This window comes from Haliotis rubra, unplaced genomic scaffold (genome assembly GCF_003918875.1).
Source record: "Haliotis rubra isolate DU_JTF1 unplaced genomic scaffold, ASM391887v1 Scf638, whole genome shotgun sequence".
NCBI lineage: Eukaryota > Metazoa > Mollusca > Gastropoda > Lepetellida > Haliotidae > Haliotis > Haliotis rubra.
In genome coordinates this window covers 138860-164171 of record NW_025767344.1, presented here as the reverse complement: position 1 = coordinate 164171, position 25312 = coordinate 138860, and the positions used below count along the sequence as shown (strand labels likewise).

The 25312-nt window shown below is 42.7% G+C and overlaps 1 protein-coding gene across 1 annotated transcript; it reads left to right on the top strand.

Moving 5' to 3' along the window:
- Window positions 1-2969: 2969 nt before the first annotated feature.
- LOC124256753 lies at window positions 2970-23505 on the top strand. The gene is made up of 5 exons (XM_046690716.1): window positions 2970-3249; window positions 21168-21249; window positions 21600-21726; window positions 22426-22505; window positions 23174-23505. The coding sequence occupies exons 1-5, from the start codon at window positions 3023-3025 to the stop codon at window positions 23297-23299; spliced, it is 642 nt and encodes a 213-aa protein (XP_046546672.1). The 5' UTR covers window positions 2970-3022; the 3' UTR covers window positions 23300-23505.
- The last annotated feature ends 1807 nt before the right edge of the window (window positions 23506-25312 follow it).

Sequence of the window (25312 nt, the reverse complement as noted above, 5' to 3'; positions counted from 1 at the left end):
TGGAGCTTTGTCATGGAGGCACTTGAAAGCGAGAGTGAGGATTTTATATTCTATTCTCTGTTTCGTGGGCAGCCAATGTAAGCGTATCAGCAATGGTGTAATGTGACTGCGCTTGTTGAATATAGTAGGTACATGTCCGGTGTGAGTACCATTTGTTGTTTTTCCTTTTTGCATTTTAATACTTTTTTTTTGTCACACAAAAACGGGAAACCAAAAACGTCGAAAGTACGCTATGATACGGTTTAATGTAGAAATTTTGGGCTAATGGAAATTGGCCTGGAATTTGCACTCAAGCCTCTTTCACACGCAACATAAATTTTGTTCAGTAACGATTCGAAGGCTAACTCACCCTCGTGCCGTCACTACACTGTACACATGCTCATGTCTCCCTTGTTCCTTAGTGCGATCCACATTATCCTTACAGTGTTCCCTACATCACTTTTCTGTCACAAAATCACAGATTTATATAAAAGCGCGTCATTCATGCATGCACCATGAAATCTACGTCTGACGCCTGACGTCAACAACCCTATTGAGTTTGAGGCATATCGGCTCATTCCATGCCACACGTTATCTTGTTGATTACTGAATGGGACCACTGTGCCAAATGTCATCGGATCCATTCGGCAATTGTCTGTAGATTAAAATCACGAGACACCAAGTCTACCCGTAACCTTCGTAATTGTCCGTGACCTATTCGACTCTTTCCGTTCATTTACGTGACGTCACAGGAATGACTCGATAAATTTGCACATTGTGCAACAGTGTGGACGTACAGCGTCACGACAAAAGTATTCGCGATTTGGCAAATATGTCCGTTCGGCTTTGATAGAAACGTCTCGTATTTTGTCTCTTGCCTCACAAATACTGAACAGATTTTCATATTTGATACGTCGCTTGTGAGCTAGATAATACGATTAGTGCGCATGTGTAATGACGTCATATGTCGTCTGCTTGGAATGCAGAAATCGTCTGCTCTAAACAATGGGCTGAAAATCAAAGGAACTCAACATCAGTACGAAAGAACTAATTGTGGATTTGAAACGGAATGGAAAGAAAACTTCTGACATTGTGAAATTATTAGGTGTACCTGAATCAACAATTCGGTATGTTTGGAAAAAATATTTGAATCGTGGTAATGTTGAAAACAGCCGATGAAGTGGTAGGCGGAAAAAAGTGAGTATTCGTAGTGAACATGTTTTGTTGAGGAGTGTGCGCAAGAATAGATTTAACATTCTAAGAGATATTACCCATGATTATAAAGTTGGTCAACATCAACAAGTAAACAGTAGAACAAATCAAAGAGTTTTGCATCGGAATGGTGTTTTTCGTCGGGTTATTAGAAAGCGCCTTGTTGTGAAGGAAGTGAACAGAAGGAAACGACTTCACTGGTGTTTGGAAAGGAGCATTTGGACAGTCAAAAATCAGTGGAAACAGGTGATATTCAGTGATGAATCGCAGGTAGTTATTGGTCAGAAAGGAAGAGGTTTCGTTTGGAGAAGTGCGCATGAAGCCTATCGTCCCAAATGCATGATTCACTCGAAACAGGCCAGGTTATCAGTTATGATCTGGGGTTCTTTAACTTGGTACGGTGTTGGCACCTTGTGTCGTGTTAATGGTAATATTAATGCTGTCAAGTATCGTGAAATACTTGAAGACAACCTCTGGCCCGTTATAGCTCGGCACTTCAACAACAAACCATATCGGTTTCAAGATGACAATGCCCCAGTGCATCGGGCACGAATTATTCAGGAATACAAGTGTGACAATGCTGTAAATTGCATGACTTGGCCTGCACAGTCTCCCGATCTCAATATTATTGAAAATGTATGGCTACACATCAAAAGAACACTACAGCGACGATCACAAACTATCCTGACCACTGACGAACTGTATGACGCCATCCACGATGTCTGGACAAATATCACTCTACACTATGTTAGAAACTTATATGAATCAATTCCACGACGGATTATGGCCTGCATACGCTCCAAGGGGAACTTGACCAAGTACTGAGGTATGACATAATTCTTTTTTTGAAATATCGCTGTTTAAAGTTTTCATACGGTCTTGTGTTTACTTCAGCCATTATGAAAAGTCGTGAATACTTTTGTCATCACGCTGTAGCTCAGTCGGTTAGCTGTCGAGCTAACAATCCGAAGGTCCAAGTTCGCGTCCGACGTGTTCTCACAAACTGGTTGCTTGTCTTAATGACACGTGATCTACGGCAGAGATCGTCCTCACGAGAAGTTGTGGTGCTGTATTCTAAAGGTGCTCCCACGATTAACACCACAATTTCAGTCGTGGCTTGAATCGTGATAGTGTGAACATAGCATAAGCGCCGATAACTGTTCGGTAGCCAGTAGTGATAATTTATCTCAGATTTTACATTTTATTGACCAAGTTTGTTATCAGCTCGCTTTACTTTAATGGCATAACAGATGGCATGTAATACAATTTGATCTTCGCCAGCCAACTCACGCCGTTTTCATCTGCACTTTTTCAACTAATGTTCTACAAATTCTAGGACTGCTAACTTGATCCAACCTTAGAAACCCCCTTTTCCCGTATTTCCCCTGACCTGTTCACTGGCAAGCAAACAATCCAGTCGTGATTAGAATAAAGAATAAAGAAGTTGTATATCCATAAAAATAGTCCTCATTCTTAATCCAGTCGTCAACAACATGGAAATCAGACATTTCGTGCACTCACACAAGCCAAGTAATGTTTACGCCATACCTGTAAAGTTAGATTTCGCGGGACAAGCTTGCTGTCACCAGCTGATTGCAACTTCCTCACATACCGCTTCCGACTGGTCATGCTTCAATATAACGTTACAAGTTCTTGCAGTAATTACCATTGAAGCCAAGGTCTGTTGTTCCCAAACTTGATATTAGCTTCAGTGGTCAGCCACTTCACCGAACATCGGACCACGCGTTAGAGTATGACTACGAGTAAGGAAACGAACAAACTTCAATTTGCGGAACTTTTGAAACAACAAAAAGATGAGTTTCTACACGTAATGGCACCTACTAAGCTGCACATTATTTGGACAGAACTTTGTCATGGCATCCGCGTTGGTGCAGAAGAAGCTGACAAATGGTGGACGACTATTGTAAATAAATACACGGAAATACAGCGGCATTATCACACGCTTGACCACATAGCAGATATGTTTGTCTGCTACAACAACTGGAAACAACGATTAGGGAACTGTAGCGCAGTCGCATTAGCAATATTCTTCCACGAGTGAGTTGTCTTGGTCTTGTAACTAGTTAGAGAAATGCAGATAGATCTAAATATTATTGGCAAAGCTGATACAAATGTTTATCACTGACTAGGGATATAGATATTTGGTCAGTGTTATATTGTAGGTGCTTGCTCTATAGTATCTTCTACGAATACCACCTGTGGCGTTTAATTTAAGATTCCTGCTCATATATACATGTATTGTTGGAAGCAGAAAATATATGCGATCAGAATTACAGTACTTTTATCATGTTTATATAATGTTGTTTCTTCACATTTCTCTTTTCGACTTGAAGATACTTTCACTGAGGTTCAGGCTAAAACGTCACCACAGCAAAATGGCGCCTGCCGAAAACTGCACCATTTGGACATAACGGAACCTCGACTTGGCGAAAATGGCTACAAATCTTATGGCGAAAACGGCACCAACTAAAATCTTATCTAGTTTGTCATAGATAATTCTGATAAAACTGATTGCAGAATGTTTAGATACTAAATACGTTTACACTGCGGATAGTGATAGGAAAGGACATCCCATAGCCGATAGTCGGATTGCAGAATGTTTAGATACTAAATACGTTTACACTGCCGATAGTGATAGGAAAGGACATCCCATAGCCGATAGTCGGATAGTAGTAGACAGAGTGAGGCTTCTGGACCAGGGTAATCTAAAGCTTCATTTAATAGATAAAGCCTTAGTTGGACCCTTACCATTACCATATACTACAGAGATTTATTTCATAAAATAAGACTTTTTCAAGCAAAATGTCCCAATTCCCAAAGAAATGTATTCCCCAAGGGGAATTGTGTCTCTATCACACGAAACGGTGGGATACGAACCCCACCCGATATCTTACCTCTATGTCGTGTTGACGGGAGGTAATACTGTACCGTACGGTACGATCAATAATTCTTCTCTCACAAACCCCCTACCTGGCCCATCCATCAAGTAGTTCGTTTTATCTATGACACTATGTCACGTTGACCTCAACGAAACAGTTTAACGTAAATCGTCTGTTATATTTTTGGTGTTCGTTATAAACGCTTGTCGGGCTTTTTTCACCCCTTGTTCTATGTACTTTTTTTTCTCATCCTCACTTATAGCAGACTTACGAGACTTGGATCGAATATCTTGTTTCATTTTATCATATTTTGTGAGTTCGGAGAGGATCGAACGAAACTCCTCCTCCGAGATTTTGTTATCAGCGAGTGCCGCTGAAATACGGTCGTCTATCGTGTTTAACTTCGCTTCGGCCAGAACCCTGATCTCATCATGCTTCAATGCCTTACGATGTAGTCTACGGGATACAAATTTAAGCACCAAACCTAACACCCCTGTCACCCCAGCCGTTATTTCAATACCTAGAACTATAGGTACAGCCACGATGGTGGTTAATAACCCAACACCAGCCACCCCTAGGCCCATGCTGGTTGTCATAAGGGCAGTATCAGCCCCGTCCACGGCATTGAAAACCCTATGGTATTTCTTATATAGTGCTTTCCGCTTATCACGATCTTGTTCCAGTTGGCGTCTTACATCGCATAACTGCCTCAAACGAAACCCGTCTACGGTTTCCAGGGTCTTCACTACTTCATCTATGCCTGGATACAATCCCATCCTATAATATATATTACAAAAGATATTTTAATTGGGTTTCATTTAACAGTCGATCAACGTACTTGAGGCTTATAAGGTTTAAATCCTCATGTAGGAAAATAGATGAGAGTTTAATAGGTAACTTTACATCCACACGATCCCCATAGGAGGGGTTTATTGAGGAGGTTATAGAACCCGTTGAGGGGTCCGTTTGTATGATGATGGTGCAGTAACGTTCATTAACTTTCTGGGGATTCCAGTGTACTATCACCCCAGGTACAAGTTGTTGTTCTAGATTATTACTATTAACTCTAGTGATGTAGACTTCTATGATGAGTGTGGAGCCTGGTGACACAACTGGAATATTCCGTCGGGTTCTGTAGCATCTATACTGTAACTCACCCCCTAGGAATGATAGTAACATATTAGGTAAACCCGAGGTTATTATAATCGTTGTATTAGGTCCCGGGAACGAAACACCCGAGCGCGGTACCGCTATTCTTAATTTCATAGATATACCCATCTTCTTTTGATGTGATATAAGGTGAGGCGAGTGTTAAGTTGACTATCCATTTGGGCTCTTTAAAATCCGATAACGACACCCGCCTATACACGTTGTCTTTCAAGTGTAGGATGTATAAGGTGTCTTCCTCACCAGGTTGATCGAATCCCTCCGTATCCCCTAAATCGTTAATCGTAGTGTTGGGGTGAAGCCAAGACATTGCTATAATATTATTACGAGATAATTTCCAACTGGTTTTCTGATAATAGTTCAGGGGTGCACTTCACCCCCATAAAATGTATATTGTCGGGTAGGAAGATCTTGGTTAGTGATATAGTGTCTTCCACGACCACGGTGACACCCTGCAGACTGGTTTTGGAGTCGACACCCACCCGCACGTAAACGTTGCAAACGTGATACTGTTGTTGTTTCCCCCACCGGAGTTTGACCCCCTTCACGATCTCTACATCATCCCGCGATGGTTCCCCTAGGTAGACTTGGATGACCAGTGTTGAGTTCGCCGGTAGACTCTCCAGGATCCTGACCACACCTTCGAATTCAGACACCAACTGCAATACCACGTTTTGCATCCCCGCTTTACTCGATAGCATGTGGGCTGCCATACTGGCGAGTGGGCTGATGACTACGCTACGTCTCTGAGTCGGGATGTAAGCCACGAGCAGGGTTCCGTTGTTCACGACTTTGTTTAGGTGGTTGTCTTTGTTATCCGTAAACACGTAGGGGGAGCCGAGCCTAATATTGAGAAACCAGTCGACTTTACCCGGTAATAACACCCACTTGTCATCATCGGTGAAAACGAGCGTATATGGTTTGTTTCGGGCGACGGTAGTGCTCTCAACATCGGTTAAGTCGAACAGTTTGCCCCCGTATGGGTATATCATCCAGTTATCATCCCCGGTGGTGACAAGGGTGTACTTAGTGTTGACTACCGCTCTTGAGGTATCTACTATATCGCTTAGGTTGCTAGTACCACCGGAAACTTCAACGCGTTTGTAAATGCTGTTTTTAAGTTGCAAGGCGTACACTTTACCATCTACTCCGGGGTCGTCGAATCCGCGTGTGTCCCCGAGATCGGAGATCCCCACATTGGTGCATTTTTTCAACTTCATTCCGGGACCTTGTGCGCTGGTCATTTTATGTGCAGCGTTACGCTGAGGTATCCTATATTCACGAGATTATGATTTATATCTAACACCGATATTATCAGCTCAGGGATGTTGCCCTGGGTTAACCTCTTATATTGCCACGTTGAAAACGACTCGGTTCTGCCGTCGTTGTATTTCTCCGTTTTAACCGGCACTGCTCTAAGTATAGTTGAAGGGTGGCCTCCTTGAATATTGTCCGTTGTGCTAACCTGGTTGAGATGAATGCACAGCTCTCGGTACGGTACTAGGTCGGGTAACTTCGTGCCTGTGGCGGTAGTCGTTGGTTTTATCTCTTCAGGCTGTATACCGAGTGTTCTAGCCAATGGTCTACCTAGCCGCAAGGAGTTTCTTCCGTTGTTGATTAACACCACTGTACCGTTTGAGTCGTTCATCTTGAGTTCGGCTCCCAATGGTTTGAATACCTCGTCGCTTAGAGAGCACACGCTGTAGTAACCATCAATTATCTTGTTGCTAGCGCCACCTACGAACAGTTTATTGTTGCTAGCGTTGATGTTAGTCCATCGCGGTAGGTAGGTTATATCGCACAGTGCTATTTCGAGTTGACCCGACGTGTTATCGATCGCGTGCGTCAGCTGAACGGCCTCGCCGCTCGTTATTCCTGGAAGTGTTATGTACATGTTATATAAACTCATTATATAATAGTTTTAAAACATGAAGATCGTGGTCGCTGATGGATTGTATTTCGACGCCCAGTTCATAGATGTGTTCGATAAGTATAAGTTTTCGGTGACTAACGTTAAGACAGTGCACGCTTGGTTCAACAACCCGATGCAGTTCTGGCAGAATCAACTCAACTTCGCCGTGTGGTGCGCTACAACGGGGTGTGGTGTATCCGACACTCGGCGTGGACCGCTGAGTCAGTCTGTGTTCACGTTTCACGTGTACTACCAGGTCAGGCGTATCCTCAAAGAGATCAGCGCTCCACTCTCACAGGAAAAAGCGTGGAATGCAGTAAACAACCAGTACGATAGACGGGCCTACGAACGTATTTGCAACGAATTCGGAATCGACACTAAAACGGATTGGCGTTTGCCGGGACCGAACCACGGATTGGGTATTCCTATCGTTCACAACATGCCTCTCGTGGAAGCCAGCGAGAAGTTGAAAGAATGGGGTGGTGAAACGTATGCGAATGCTTACGTCACAACAAACGAGTGGGATGACCGTTACATGGCATTCGACGACAGCAAGGATTACCGAGTTTGGAGGTTCGAGCAGGGGGGTGATTGGAAAAAATTCATGTTGGAATCGAAAGGGTATACTCGTGCCGGCACCGAACGCTTGAATGACTCGATTCGAACGTACGTATGGGCACTGTTGGGTGCGCAGACGCAAACGCGTTCAAATATCCTAGGTAAGGGGACTGCTTACGACGCACAGAAACAGTTCGTTGTCAACGTAGAGGATGCTATCAATGCTCCAGTTGATCTACCGAGTGCCATCAAACGCTACCAAGACGTGTTGGAGTATGCCAGGTCGAAAGTCGACTACGTGTTCGACGTGGGACTGTACATGGCTCCGAGCGATATGCAACTGAGAATAAAGAAAGTGGTGGGCTACAACAACGAAATAATTGTAGCCACGGCGGACCAAAAGTTGGGCGTCAACCTAGATGTCAACATCCCACACGTCCCACCATCCACGACCGGTGAAATGGGTATAGTGGCGTCACCACCGGAGTCTAGGGTTCAACCAACACCACCTGTGGAGGTGGCCCCACAATCCAATCAGCAGCACATCGATAATAAAACAGCAATGGTGGTTGGTGGGGTGGCTTTAGGTATTATTTGGTTAAAAATTTCTTAGCCGCTACGTACACCAAACCAGCTACGGCGACGATAGCTGCCCACAAGTTTTGACTGAGCCACGTAGCAGTTTTAGCCAGAGCGCTCAGCAACCACGAGACGATGCTACCCAGGATGCCGGGTAGGGCTTCGGCGGCCTTACCAGCCAGTTTAGCTAGAGTTTCCCCTAGTTTTTTAATCCACTCTTTGACACCACCTGTGCCACCACTTGGGGGTGTGGGGGTACCCCCACTAAGTGACACCACCAGGGTAGATATGATGAAGCCCAATGCAGTCAGAATGCTGGCGATGGTGATGCCTTGTTCACGGAACAGGATTCGGATCCTGTCAGCTAACGTGGTGTCTTGGTGGAGGGCTCGATCAACGGTTTCCCGCACACGGCTGACCTGGGATCGAAGCTGGTCTCGGAAGGAGGATGCCGTTTCCAGCCGGGTCTTCCTTTCCTCTTCCAAATTACGTATTCGTTCCTCGATGGTGGCTTTCAGAGACTCGTCCTCCGTTTCACCGAGTTTGACCTTTTCATGGGCGATATGGTCGTCTATCGCGTCCAGTTTGGCCGTGTTGTTCACGAGATGGCCGCGAATGGTTTGCATGGCCATGTCCAGCCCCCGCAGTTCCCGAGCGGTAAATTCGAATCCGGGTAAGGGTTTGTCATGGTAGGTGGCCAACAGCTTTTCAATGTTATCAGTCATGTCTTGATCCGATGTGGCGCCCCTGATGTCTTGCAGATCTTGAAGGGGAAGGGCTTTAGGTCGTGCGCCCCCGTAATCTATGAAGCCTAGTTCATCGCGGATAAAGTCACCCCCATGGCGACTGCCGAGTGTTGATAAAGCAAGCGGTTCTCTAGTGCGCTTATTCATGAGATCGATCTCTGGGTGAGCCCTCAATCGCAGCGTGCCCTTGCCATCGACAAAAAACTTGGAATATTCTCGCCCCCACGGCTCTACGTAATTTCTATCCTCTTTTAAACCATCGTAAAACCCGTTGACGGCCTGCTTCACGAGTTCGTTGCCTTGCGAGAATGAGGTTTCATCATCCACGGCACTATCATCCCACATATCATCCATAGGTATTTCTTCATGACCGCCTTCAGCCATTATTTAGTATTAAAACTTATATATTTCATTTATATAACAATGTACGGTAGAAAACTAGATCCTTTCAGAAGATCGAGAGAGCCACTAGGTGTCAAAGCCGTGCGTCAGTCGGTGACCATCACCAACAATCCCAGCAAGATAGACCAGAATCAAACGCTGCTGGTTAGATTTCCAAACCTTGGCGCGAATGACCTCATTGTACCAGGCACTGTTCGACTGGCGTTCAACATCACGTTGACCTCCGACAACGACAAACGCGAGCTAGTGCGGAACGTAGGTCGAGCTATCATCAAGAAAACCACCATCAAGATCACCGGTAACGAGGTGCTGAGTATCGACGATAGCGACGTCTTTCACTGCTACAAGGACCTCTGGAAAAGCGAGGGAGAACGCGTCAATGACGTGTACCAAGGTATCAGTAAATCGACCAGGTCGCGCATTGGGTATGCCTTCACGGCAGACCAGTTAGACAAGCTATCAGACGGTGAAAAGGCCATCGCTCAAGCGTACGGGAACCGGTTCTGCGTGCCGCTCGACTTCGAGTTGCTCACGGAACACGCGCCGTTTTACCAAGCCGCGCTGGGTGATAGGCTTGAATACGAGCTCACGTTTAATGACTACAGTAAAGTAGTGCGTACGCCGAACGGTGATGAGGCCAGTTACGCCATAGACAACATCTCTCTGGAGTTCGACATGGTCACTAACCCGGAGCTGGCCAGGCAGGTTCGAAACCAGTACTCGGGTAATGTAGCCATCCTGTACGATCGTATACTGAGACATAGATCTATCGTGCGGGATAAGAGCGACACTGTGTGGAATATCAACCTGAACGTGCCGGCGCGATCGATGAAAGGCATCCTGGTAGTTCCTGTGGAGGATTACGAGCCGTTCCGGAGGGACAGCGAGAAGTTTTTCAACCCAGAGATCGAAAAGGTGGAAGTGACCATCGAGGGCGTGCCCAACCAGCTGTTTAGTCATGGTATGCGTGCGTACCAGCAGTGGGATGAGATAAAAAAGCTGCCGAGCAAACATCCATATATAGCCAAAGACCTGGACCTATCCTCCGTGCAAATCGGCGAATACTTAACTAACAAGTACGCGCTGTGGTTGGACATGCGATCCACGGATGACGATAAACTGCACGGTAGCGGCCGTAGAATAGACAATGGCAGCGAAGGAATTACTATCCAGATTACCAAGAAGGCTCAACCCGCTGGCAAGTTGAAATTATATCTGTACGTTATTATGGATGCGCAACTTAATATAGACAATGGGAGATTCGTGCAAGCCATTTACTGATTTGCCTGGCGGCAAGCCATTCACTGATTTGCCCCGCGACCCACACTGCGCCATAGTGTGCGGGCAGACTGGCTGTGGGAAGACCGTTTTCGTGTTGGATATGTTGGAGGGTACTACAGGGATGTGTTCGACCACATCGTTATCATGTGTCCTACTCTGAGCATGAATAAAACGTACACGGAAAGACCTTGGGTTATGACGGACCCTGACGTACACAGAGTCGATCCGGGGCCACGTCTACAGGACTGGTTGAAAGCTTACCATATGAAATTTAAAGGGAGTCGACGTTGTTCATACTGGACGACTGCAGCGCTAATCGTGAGATAACAAAAAGAGAGATATGCTATCGTACCTGGCATTTTCAGGCCGACACGCAAAGCACAGCGTCTGGGTGCTAACGCAGAAGTTCAACTCGGTGTTGAAAGACCTCAGGAGCAGACGCGATGGGTTGCCTTATTTCACTGCAAGGACAGGGGATTCGTTCGAAGAGTGTTTGAGAGAGAACGATGTGATGAGCAAATTAGAACGGGAACGGGTGAAGAAACAGCTCGCTGAAACTAAACACGCTAAGCTCGTGCTCAAGACCGACCAACCCGTGGATTATAGTGTGTTTTAGCTTAGCAATGCTTAGCAATGCTTAGTAAATTTTTAACAATGCTTAGCAAAGCTTAGCAATGCTTAGTATAAATACTTAGCATTTAGTTATAGTTATGGTATTTGAAGTGCTCGTCGTGTGCAACTTAACTTTCATTTCTCTGTGTTTCGCTTATATCGTATATTATATTGTTAAAACTAAAACTTACTTATCATATTATAGGATGGAGTGTGAGGAGTTGCTAGAGCAACTGTTGGTACCCCAAATACAGGTGGATGATGATAAGCGAGAGAAAACTGGTGGCGTTGGCTGTTGGTGGCAAAGCCAAACATTATTTTGGGGAGTACACTCCGGATAAAATTCACAAAATGTCAGCCGAAGAAATCGATAAACTGTACGCTAAATACGAGACTAGACTAGGTTCAGAAATGACAAAGACAATAGGATCGGCTATGACCCAGATATACACTGGTATTGCGTCATACTTCCTTCCCATCCCCCCGGAGCGCCGACTTTACCTGTGGGAAGACTTAGAGAAAGACCCTTTTATCGAACACGCCTTGAGCTCTATTAGCTGCGAGCTGTACCACAAATACGGTATGTTGTTAGCCCCGGTGACGGCGGCAATTATCACGGCAAAGCATTGTCAATTTGAGAGGAAAAATAATAATAATAGTATAGATGGATGCTGCACAGGAGACCCCCAAGGAGGAGACCCCACCCCAACTGGAGGAGACCTCCTCACAGGTGACTGTGAACCCTCCCACAGTCACCAGGCAGAAGAATCCTAAGAGAGTAGCTGCCGGTAAAAAACGGTGGTGTAACCAACATAAAATTATCAGGGTGACTCACCCGGAGCGACTCTTGTTGGTTGTATGCGCAACTGCTGCCGTGGCTATCTCGTGGTTATATACACGACACAGGGAGGGAAACCCTCCCCCACAATTAGAGGTCAACCCGCATATCATGTTATAATTTAATATATTTATATCATATACATAATGTCTGAGGGGAAAACGTTCGTCAACGACGCATACCACGCCACCGTGGTCGCCAGTCTAGCCGTAGGATACGCTCGGTTGACCAAAATGGTGCTTAAACAACCAACTATCAAGCTAGATTTCAACCTTCAGGATATGGGTATGCTAATAATGAACCTTGGTATGGCGATGGCCACCAAGGACATCCTAGTAAAACAAGGAATAATACCTGAAGATATTATGAAATAAATATAAGGATGGCTACGATTGCTATGATGGTCGGTGGTGCGTTAGTGAATGCCCTGGCATTTTCCGGGAGTAATTTCCTCTTCTCTAAACTACGAGAGTCACACGCGGCTGAAATACAGGCGGAGAGGAAGCGGCACGATCTCGCTATTGAGAACTTACAAATAGCACAATCCGAGTACGCTAAACAACGCCTCCAGCGGATCGATTACATTAACGAACAACTCAGGCGTGAAAACCATGCCGTTCAAACATTCCACGATGTCGACGACGCAGCGAGACAATACTACTTATTAACTGGTAAACGATTGGAGCCACTACAGAAGCCAACACTCGCTCAGTACTACACACCATCCAAGGGGGCAAATGGACCGTGAACTGACCTTCATAGCGCTGGGTATAGCGGCGACTGCTTTGGTTGTGAAGCAATTAGACTAATACACATATAAATATGTTAACATGTATAGATGTGAATACATACTTATGGGGAAGACCGAGACCTGTGGTAGGGTATGCGGTACTCATGGGTACTGTTATTCCCACATGGGAAGTCCCAACTACTCGTGTTCTGTGTGTGGTATAGGAGTCAAAGGACACTATTGTTTATGTAAAGCTCACGGGGCTAACGTAGTCAGACATCACCTCATCTACGAGAATAAAAAGGCCTACATAAAAGAACGTAGACGATTTCTCAAGATAGACCCCAATTAGAGATTATTACACACTTACGTATAGATATGTTTGTGGAACTTGATCCCAGTGAAGACATTGAATCTCAGGTAAAAAAAAAACATACTCAAAGATAAACTGAACTTCAGATTTCAGGTAATATTGAAAATGGTATGGATTAAAGATGGTGTTAAGTATACTCGTCCCTTCGTATGTGTGGGGACCATCACGACTCAACACCAGATAGATTGTTTTACAAGTATATCGGAATACCTGCTAAACTTCAAGAAATACTATATCAAACAGTGTGAGCACTGGATCGAAACAGCCCATCTAAAAATAGTTCATTGGGGTAACGGAGAGGATATATGATTTTTTTACATTTACGGCGGCCCAATTAGACATTAATTCTTTAGGTGTGTACGCAATTATGAATACTATACAGTTCGTACGCACTGAACGCGCTGTAGGTAAGTATTTAAGAGGCTGGCGCATGCGCGTTGATAGGAATATAGATGTCTCAGATATTAAGCCCCTGATAGATGATAAAATAAAACAGGAACTAGCCAGTCTTGGAAGTATCAAATTTCAAATCACAATTAAAATGACACTCGAAAAGAACGTAGGGGATGTTACCGAGTACGTTCAGCCTTACTTCCGAGGTGTACAAGAGGTCGTGACCCAGATAGAGACTATAAACACATCGATCGATACTAGTTTTCAGCAGATACAGGAATACCTAGAACGCTACACACACTTGGGATCCGGGTGGGCTGTAGATAAAATCGATATTGTCTATCTAGACATAGCTAACTACGTGCCGTTCAAAGGCGGGTCATACCTAGACTTGCCTCCCTACTATAAGAAAAAAACATGCCATAGTCAACGTTAAGAATAGAGGAAACGATTGCTTGAGATTAGCTATCAGATCAGCTTTGTTTCCAGCTGACACTCATTCAGACAGGCCTTCTAGTTATCCCCAAGACGATGGACTCAACTGGGATGGTATAGATGAACCAACCACCATATCTCAGATCACTAAAGTAGAAAAACAGAATAATCTAGCTATAAATGTCTTTGGACACGAAGACGACACAACAATAATACACAGGCTCAGCTCGTTGGTGGGAAAGGGGGGGAACGTTATCAATATATTCATGATCCAACGAGGTGAAAAGTATCACTACACGTGGATAAAACATTTCAATCGGTTGTTGTACGATCAGTCGAAACACAAGAGGAAAAAACACTTTTGTATGCGATGTCTGCACGGTTTCAGCCGAGCTGATTTATTAGAATCCCACCAGGAGTATTGTCAAGGTGTGGGACAGACGGCTATACGCATCGACATGCCCGAGGAAGGTGACAATATCCTAAAATTCTACAACCACAAGCACCAAATGTCTGTTCCTTATATCATATACGCCGACTTTGAAGCCTTGGTCAAACCTGTTGATATTGGGGGTACCCCAACCACACTCAAAACACAAGAGCATGAAGCATGTGGATTTGGATACATAGTCGTCCGTTGTGACGGGGAAACGAAATCTCCCGTAGTGTACAGGGGTTCTGACGCGGTTGAAAGGTTTCTAAAGTGTTTGAAGGAGGAAGAAGAAATTATTAGGGAAAAGTTGCATAGAATCGCTCCCATGCGTATGACCCAAGCCGACAGGTTAGCTCACTCCCGTAGCATTAACTGTCACGTGTGTGACTCACCACTGAACGGTGATTCGGTGAGAGATCACTGTCACATAACCGGTAAGTATAGAGGCGCCGCTCATAACGAGTGTAACCTCAAGCTTAGAATCAACCCTAAAACAATAAACATTCCCGTTGTCTTTCACAACTTGAGAGGGTACGACTCTCACTTAATCATGCAGGCCATCGCGAAAATCGATGGTAATATAACGTGCATCCCCAACAACATGGAGAAATATCTCTCTTTCAGCTTAGACGGACTTAGGTTCATTGACTCGTGTCAATTTCTATTGTCGTCATTAGCCAGCCTGATCAAAGCCAACGATACCTTCCCTATCACCGATCGATACACAGACGTCGAGACTAGATCTCTGCTTATGAGGAAGGGTGTGTATCCCTATGAGTACATGGATAGTTGGACTAAGTTCGCCGATACCAGACTACCTCCCATCAGAGAATTTTACAGCAATCTGACAGACTCGGAAATATCCGAAGACGATTACTCGTACGCTATTAATGTATGGAATAAACTTGGTTGTAAAAAACCTGGGTGACTATCACGATCTGTACTTGAAGATGGATGTACTACTATTAGCCGACGTGTTTGAGACATTTAGGAGGACATGTATCAAACAGTATAAACTAGATCCAGCATGGTATTACACCAGCCCAGGCCTGTCGTGGGATGCCTTGCTTAAAAAGACTGGAGTTAAGTTGGAATTGTTTACTGATTATGACATGCACCTGTTCATTGAGAAAGGTTTGCGAGGTGGGATCTCCATGGCAACCAAACGATACGCTAAAGCAAATAATCAATACGTGAATGGCTACGACCCTAGCAAACCAACCAATCACATTCTCTATCTCGACGCAAATAACCTGTACGGATGGGCCATGAGTCAGTATCTACCAACAGGGGGGATTCAAATGGGTATCATCCGATTTCGATATTATGAGCATCGCGCCGGATTCAAACAAAGGTTATATCCTCGAAGTAGACTTGGAGTATCCCAAGGCATTACACACGTCACACAACAGCTATCCGCTAGCTCCCGAACGTATGAGGGTTAACCCAGACTGGATGTCTGAATACCAACATAACTTATTAGATAGGCGGGTGACGGGTGTTGAAAAACTCGTACCTAACTTAATGAATAAGACCAAATACATAGTTCACTATCGCAACCTGCAGCTGTACCTGTCGTTGGGTATGAAACTGACCAAAATACACAGAGTGCTGAAGTTCAACCAGAGCCCATGGATGGAGCCTTACATCAGAATGAACACGGACCTCCGAAAGCTGGCCACCAGTGACTTTGAGAAAAACTTATATAAGCTCATGAACAACTCGGTATTCGGTAAGACGATGGAGAACCTGAGGAAACGCGTAGACGTGAAGCTGGTTCGGTCGAATGAGGAGGAAAAACTCAGGAAGCTGATCGCTAACCCTGCATTCAACCGTAGCAAGATATTCGATAACGACCTGGCTGCCATACACATGAAGAAAAGTCACATAATATTAAACCGACCTGTTTACGTGGGGATGAGCATCCTTGATTTATCCAAACACCTGATGTACGATTTTTACTACAACGAGCTGAAGAAACAGTACGGCGACAGGTGTGAAGTGCTATACACTGACACGGATTCCTTGCTGATGGAGATTCGAACCGAGGACGTGTACGAGGACATGAAAAAACACCTCGATTTGTACGACACCAGCGACTATCCCAAGGACCATGCCATACACAGCACGGTGAATAAAAAGGTCCTAGGTAAGATGAAGGACGAGTGTGCTGGCACGCCCATAGTCGAGTACATAGGGTTGAGGCCTAAGATGTACTCCATACTGAAGGCCGACAATGGTGAAATCCGGAAAGCTAAGGGTGTAAAAAAATACGTGGTGAAACAACACATCAAACACGCCAGATTCAAGGAAGCTCTGTTCAAGACCCGTACCTTTAAACATAAAATGAACACACTTAGAAGTGATGGGCATAGGATATACGGGTTGACTATAAATAAAACATCATTATCCCCTATGGATACCAAACGTTGGATAGCCATTGATGGGATAAACACGTACGCGTACGGGCATGAGAAAATTGAACCAAGAACATAGGTATAAATAAATAGTGACATGTCACGGAACCAGAAAAAATTTGAGGCTATTTACTACAGTCCGCGTGGATATTGGAAAGGAGCTAGCGCTGTAGATAAGCTAGCTAAAATAACTCGAGTATCCCCGGAGGAGGTCAAAACATGGCTTGAAAAACAAGCACTTTGGCAGATATATTTACCACCACCACGCTATGTGCCTAGAAGGAAGTTTGGTATTAATGTACCTAATAACGTTCACCAAGCAGACCTGCTGTTCCTACCCCACGACAAGAGGTACAAGTATGCTCTGACTATCGTGGATGTAGCCAGCCGGTATAAGGAAGCTGAACCATTGACCACGAAAGATTCTGCCCAGGTAGCTCAAGCTATTGAGCGTATATACAAACGCAGTCCGTTGACATGGCCATCAGAGCTCCAAGTTGACCCCGGGCGAGAGTTCATGGGTGTCGTGTCACAACTGCTAGCTAAACACGATACAAAGGTCAGGCGTGGCACGGTTGGAGCTCATCGCAGCCAAGCCATAGTAGAGAGATTTAATAGGACTTTGGCCGAGCGTTTATTCGGGTATCAATATGCGAGAGAAATGACCAACCCAGAAAAACGATCGACTGAATGGGTCAAAAGGTTACCTAAGGTGGTGTCAGCAATAAACCATGAAGTTACTCGGCTCACTGGTAAGAAACCGGCAGACGCTATAAAATTAAAATCAATAATATCAGAGTCAGCCGCACCTTTACGTGGGAAGGAGAAACAGATACCAGACAGGGTCCTAGTTAGATATCTCTATCAACCTGGGGAACATGAAGGAGACGCTCGGAAACGGGCTACTGACCCAATATGGTCAGTCAAAACTTACAACATAGATAAAGTTGACATCAAAGCCGACGAACCTACCTTATACTACTTGATGGATGGGCCAGGTAGGGGGTTTGTGAGAGAAGAATTATTGATCGTACCGTACGGTACAGTATTACCTCCCGTCAACACGACATAGAGGTAAGATATCGGGTGGGGTTCGTATCCCACCGTTTCGTGTGATAGAGACACAATTCCTCTTGGGGAATACATTTCTTTGGGAATTGGGACATTTTGCTTGAAAAAGTCTTATTTTATGAAATAAATCTCTGTAGTATATGGTAATGGTAAGGGTCCAACTAAGGCTTTATCTATTAAATGAAGCTTTAGATTACCCTGGTCCAGAAGCCTCACTCTGTCTACTACTCGGATTGCAGAATGTTTAGATACTAAATACGTTTACACTGCCGATAGTGATAGGAAAGGACATCCCATAACCGATAGTCAGATTGCAGAATGTTTAGATACTAAATACGTTTACACTGAGGATAGTGATAGGAAAGGACATCCCATAGCCGATAGTCGGATTGCAGAATGTTTAGATACTAAATACGTTTACACTGCCGTTAGTGATAGGAAAGGACATCCCATAGCCGATAGTCGGATTGCAGAATGTTTGGATAATAAATGCGTCTACTCTGTGCCGACAGTGATTGGAAAGGGCATCCCATAGCCGATAGTCGGATTGCAGAATGTTTGGATAATAAATGAGTGTACTGAGTGTGCTGACAGTGATTGGAAAGGGCATCCCATAGCCGATAGTCGGATTGCAGAATGTTTGGATAATAAATGAGTGTACTGAGTGTGCCGACAGTGATTGGAAAGGGCATCCCATAGCCGATAGTCGGATTGCAGAATGTTTGGATAATAAATGCGTCTACTCTGTGCCGACAGTGATTGGAAAGGGCATCCCATAGCCGATAGTCGGATTGCAGAATGTTTGGATAATAAATGAGTGTACTCTGTGCCGACAGTGATTGGAAAGGGCATCCCATAGCCGATAGTCGGATTGCAGAATGTTTGGATAATAAATGAGTGTACTCTGTGCCGACAGTGATAGGAAAGGGCATCCCATAGCCGATAGTCGGATTGCAGAATGTTTGGATAATAAATGAGTGTACTCTGTGCCGACAGTGATAGGAAAGGGCATCCCATAGCCGATAGTCGGATTGCAGAATGTTTGGATAATAAATGAGTGTACTCTGTGCCGACAGTGATTGGAAAGGGCATCCCATAGCCGATAGTTGGATTGCAGAATGTTTGGATAATAAATGCTGAGACAGTGATAGGAAAGGGCATCCCATAGCCGATATAGGAAAGGGCATCCCATAGCATAGGATTGCAGAATGTTTGGATAATAAATGAGTGTACTGAGTGTGCCGACAGTGATTGGAAAGGGCATCCCATAGCCGATAGTCGGATTGCAGAATGTTTGGATAATAAATGAGTGTACTGTGCCGACAGTGATTGGAAAAGGGCATCCCATAGCCGATAGTCGGATTGCAGAATGTTTGGATAATAAATGAGTGTACTGAGTGTGCCGACAGTGATTGGAAAGGGCATCCCATAGCCGATAGTCGGATTGCAGAATGTTTGGATAATAAATGCGTCTACTCTGTGCCGACAGTGATTGGAAAGGGCATCCCATAGCCGATAGTCGGATTGCAGAATGTTTGGATAATAAATGAGTGTACTCTGTGCCGACAGTGATTGGAAAGGGCATCCCATAGCCGATAGTCGGATTGCAGAATGTTTGGATAATAAATGAGTGTACTCTGTGCCGACAGTGATAGGAAAGGGCATCCCATAGCCGATAATCGGATTGCAGAATGTTTGGATAATAAATGAGTGTACTCTGTGCCGACAGTGATAGGAAAGGGCATCCCATAGCCGATAGTCGGATTGCAGAATGTTTGGATAATAAATGAGTGTACTCTGTGCCGACAGTGATAGGAAAGGGCATCCCATAGCCGATAGTCGGATTGCAGAATGTTTGGATAATAAATGAGTGTACTCTGTGCCGACAGTGATTGGAAAGGGCATCCCATAGCCGATAGTCGGATTGCAGAATGTTTGGATAATAAATGCGTCTACTCTGTGCCGACAGTGATTGGAAAGGGCATCCCATAGCCGATAGTCGGATTGCAGAATGTTTGGATAATAAATGCGTCTACTCTGTGCCGACAGTGATTGGAAAGGGCATCCCCCCAAAAATACAGGAAATTAAACAACAACTTGATTTCTATACTACAGAATATACATTATAATACAAACCCATACTACAGATCTCTCCCTCCAGCATTACTGCCAAACATCTTGACCAACACAAACCTAATGAACACTATATACGTAACAAATTCACAGTGCAAGAACATTTATACTGACGGATCCAAGGACCAAACATGCCGAGTTGATGTTGCCATAACCAGATTAAGATTAGCAAATTGCAATCATAGTCACTATCTACACAAAATCAACCTCATCCAAACTGCAAATGTATCACTTGCCAAATTCCTGAAACAATAGCCCACATTATCTTTTACTGCTCAAAATATAATAAACAAAGAACCCCACTCATGGCAAGCTGCGACAACTGACTGACTACTTTGAGAGTCAGTGGATGTCAACGTCATACTTTGTTTTATGTATGTTGATATAATCTTGCTAATGTTACAATTAAATGAAATAAAACATAAAACTCAACATCATACTTTGTTTTATACATGGCGCCATTTGTCTCTGAAATCAGTAGCCGTTTTCGCCAGTATGATGCCGTTTTCACCAAACAAAATTGGTGCCGTTCTGCTGTGGTGCCGTTTTAGCTATAACCCCTTTCAATGTATAGCTCAGGGTGTGGAGTCATCCCATAGATGACATCCTTACATTGTCAGCATAAGGTTTTAAACCTCTTTGGTCATGTGGATTTATGTTTGAATCCCGGGGACTAGATATACTTCAAAGAAATCACAAGGGTTAACAAGAAAAGACCATTCCCAGTGTGAAGAGTTACTAATCATAAATGTTAGGGCTGGCTAAAAAAAATTTGACAATCTGAAACATCACTGATGTAAAATATTATTAATGATTATCAAAGAATAGTTAGTTATCAATAATATCTTACATAAACTATTGTGTGGAATACCCTAGAATCAGTAATTGTTAGACAAATAACTTGTATTTAGAATAACTCTATTAAGTTTTATGTTACATTACATTTTCCAGAGCAAGACCATCTTTGACACGTTCAATAACAATGGCCTTTTTCAGTATCGTGTATGATCCGAAGTCTTCAAGCAATGAACAAGACAGTATACAGATGTTCAGGGACTTTGCCCATGAAGCTGAATTAGTAAGTTTTTCAAGATTTATAAGGGCAGCAAGGCAAAATTTACAACCTGACCCTGGCTACCCACCGAAGGTCTCAAGAGTTATACTTCCATTGAAACTGTTCATCATAATGTGTGTCCTTTAACTTCTGTGGGTTTTTGACTTTTAGAAGACTTGGGTTTTCATAGACTGAAAAACAAAAGAAATATTTGCTTCAATGATATTATTGCTGATTGTTGGTGATCACAGAATTTTTTGCCATTAGTGGACAATAACACGATGCATTATGTGGAATTATCATCACAGTAACACTTCGCCTCAGTCAAGTATATGAACATTCAAAAGGTGTTCCATTTTACTGTTATTCTGCAGGATGCGTATCTTAGAGATGCAACAATACAGCTGATAGACGCAACCATCACTCATGTTGCCGTTGGCAACAGGGACTTGAAGTTTTTCCTGGATTTTGATATGGCAGTGCTAGGTCGACCAGCTGATGGTGTGTATCTTCACTTGTGTCACCATACATTGATAACTGATGTCTCCACTCAGTAATTTGAATCCATTGTCTCTAAAAAGCTTTCTCCTCATATTTGTGTAGGGTTGAAGTTATATACTTTATATAATCCTGGCACTAATGTTGGTTTAGAGCAAAATTTGTCATCAACAGGAAAGTGCTGGTCAGTAGATTAATACTAGTCCGAATCAGGTTGGATATACTGAAGAAAAAAGTTAGGGATCATGGTATATTTGCATGAACCACATGCAGTGAAAACAAATATAAAACAGTATTCTATACAAAAAAATATGAACTAATATTTAACAGAAGTATTTCACGTTATTTTGTTCCTTACTGAATTCTGCTAGAAATGAAGTTCAGCTGAGTCAAATCTGATGACAAGACATCACTGAAATGAAGATGTTATTTTTTCAGTGCCATTTGATTGTGCCAGTGTTACTAGAAATTACCAATAGCTGTTTGTGTTTACAATTGATAAACATGTATTTATATATACTCTGTATCATCAGAAATCATAAAATTGTTAATTTTCCTCTATACTTGCCTGAATAGAAACGCAGGCAAGCTGTGAAAAGTAAAAATATTTTGTTATTTATGGGTTACCTTAGACACGTTAAAGGCTGTCTGTCTTGACAGTTTCCGTAATAATGTTGTGTTAACTAGAACTGGATTGTCCAGGTTACAGCGACTACGCCAGGCAGATACAGAGAGAGTACTGTCATCTGGACACTGCAACATTCAACTCCAAGAGAGCTCAGGTAATCTACATTCTGTTACATTAAGTGAAATGATAATATCCGTAGAAATAATTATATTGTGTGTGTGAAATAATCATATTGGTTCTCACTCGCAAATCAACATAAATATTGTATAATGGATACATGTCAGGTGTTAATTTAATTCATGTTAGTTTTGAAAAAGATGTCACAACTAGCAAGGGTTTGATATAGAAATACTAATACGCTATTCAACAGATTTAACAATTTGTGGTGTTGTGACAAGTGAAGAATGTTCTCATTCCCTGTTAACAGTGTCCATAACACTGCATTATTCAGCCTTAGACATTGATGCTGGTCCACAAGCCCAAGTCTACTAAATCATGCTGAGGACAAGTTAAAATTGATTATTGGTAGTCGTCATTGAATCGTAGGAATTGAGGGATATAATTCTAAGAGAGTTCTCAAAGCCTAAATTTTGCTGTACATTGGATCGGAATGAAACTAAAATATTATTATAATAATACACTTTTTGTCTTGTTTAAGCAGGACTTGCTACAAACTCAAGGACTAGTGAAATAAAGTTGACACTACTTCTGTACTCAAGTTAAAAATGTTAATTTCCTAGGCTTATAAATATAAGTGTCTTACATATCATGTGTGGTGTTTGTCAGTTTGAAGCTATGGTCAGTTTCACCCTCATGCTGCAGGTTCTACAGAACTTCCTTGCCAGGGATCACATCTTCTCTACAGAAGAGTTTACACAGTTGTATGAAGAAAAAGCACGGAGCAACATGGCAAGAGAGATCAGTGTTCTTCAGTCACAATCTGCTTGATGCTGTACAATGGAACATTCTCAATCACAGTATTGTACTAACTGTGAGTCGTGACTCATCATCTGATTCAATTTGGTTTTATCTAAGAGAGAGGGGTTATAATATTCCAGGCACCTATAGTCTGTTTGCAGTGAAAATGTACCGATAAATTTCACTTTAAACAAAACAGTAAATCAAATTAAGTGAAATTAAAATCGCGAATCCTCATAATTTTACCTTGCCAAATGAATATTAAATCTCAGAATTTTATTCAACTTAGGATAAAGGTTGTTTAACAAACGATCATAGATTCAAATTGCTATTATTGGTTTGTATTACAAGGGGGTAAGCGCAGTAGATGGAACAGTGGAACAAATGCACATGCGGTACATGATGGGCGTTAACTTAGACCAACCCTACTTGTTCTCGGTGTTTCATCTAATGTGCATACCCCATTGTTATACAAACCAATAATAGCGATTGGAAACTATGACCGTTTGTTAAACAACTTTTATCCTAAGTTGAATAAAATTCTGAGATTTGAATGTTCAATTGGCAAGGTAAAATTATGAGGATTAGCAATCTTAATTTCGCTTTAATCGATTTACTTTTTGTTTAGAGTGAAAGTCATCGGTACGTTTTCACTGCAAACAGACTATAGTGTATGAAACACATTGAGAATTCCTCCAAGAAAGTTATCAGGCCTTGATTCTGGTCATCAACTACTCTTATGTTTTTTGCTTTGTAATGTAGTGAGATGAGTACCATGACGAAACTGTCAAACATGGCGGCAAGTGGTAGAAAACATCAATTGTTTTAGACTGAGTAGAGACTAACACTGCATTGAATGGTGACTGGTCACTTGTGATGGCTGGCCTTCATCTCTTGAACAATCATCCATCTCACCTCGGAACACAACCAGATTTATCTGTTTTTAAATCAAATCTAAGGACTTGTCTCTTTCTTGAAGCATTTGAACTTTATGTGATATCTTAGAGCCAAAGCGCCCTGTATGTATGTATTTATTGTTTGTGGTTTAACATCAAACTAAACATTATTTCGCCTATCCTGGTGTGCAAATGGTTTGGGCAAACAATCCTGTGATTGATGTTTAGAGCGTACCTCCAGGTAAATGGGATACATTGATATGCAATCAGGTAAGTCACTGAGCCCAGTGGGTGGTCTCCTCAGACAGCATAGGTTGACAGGACTACTTGGAATCCACCAAATGCAGTTCATTAACTGGTAATAGTCAGTTTCTTATCATTTAGCTTCATCAGACATGTTGTGATATCTGTGGAAATTGTCTGTACATGGACAATATTCACCATTGTGATAATTGCACTAATGATTGTACCTATATTAATATCTATTTTGTCAATGTTTATACATGTATTAAAATATATACTAAAATGTTTAAATGATGTTGCACATCTGTGTGTCTTCAAATGAATTTTGGTTGGTTATTTTAAGTTGGTTATTATCCAGCATATTCTCCATCTCTTTAATGGTCACGTCTTACACAATTTCACTGGCACCAGAGAAACTTTTAACCATGTTGATGTGATGGCTTTTTTGTGTTGTGTCACAAAGTCAACAAATGGACTTAACATGGAACAATTGTTGTGAATGTCTTTAAGTCAATGAATTGTTTAACATGGAACAGTTGTAGTGAATGTCACAAAGCTAACGAATTGACTTAACATGGAACAATTGTAGTGAATGTTTCAAGGGTATATACCATGATAGAATCATTGATAATGATACATAGAAGGATAGCTGCCCTTCTAAAAGGTGGATCAAGTAATTTATACTTATAAGATTTTATATTTTTTAAACTTTTAAGAAAGATTTTATGTACATGAGCATTAATCAAGCATCACCTACTTGTTTGTTTTGATAACTACAAAAACACCAAATGTTGAATATGCTTTGCTAACCAGATTCAGCATGTTAAAATTGTAACCATAACATATTTCACTCTGATTAAACAAAACTGATATTAAAACTTCATAGCAATTTACTTGCAAGCTG

Coding starts and splice junctions, on each gene's coding strand:
- LOC124256753 (XM_046690716.1), top strand. CDS start 3,023: ATGGCACCTACTAAGCTGCACATTATTTGGACAGAACTTTGTCATGGC. Junction 3,250..21,167: donor TTAGCAATATTCTTCCACGA/GTGAGTTGTCTT, acceptor GGCCTTTTTCAG/TATCGTGTATGATCCGAAGT. Junction 21,250..21,599: donor TTGCCCATGAAGCTGAATTA/GTAAGTTTTTCA, acceptor GTTATTCTGCAG/GATGCGTATCTTAGAGATGC.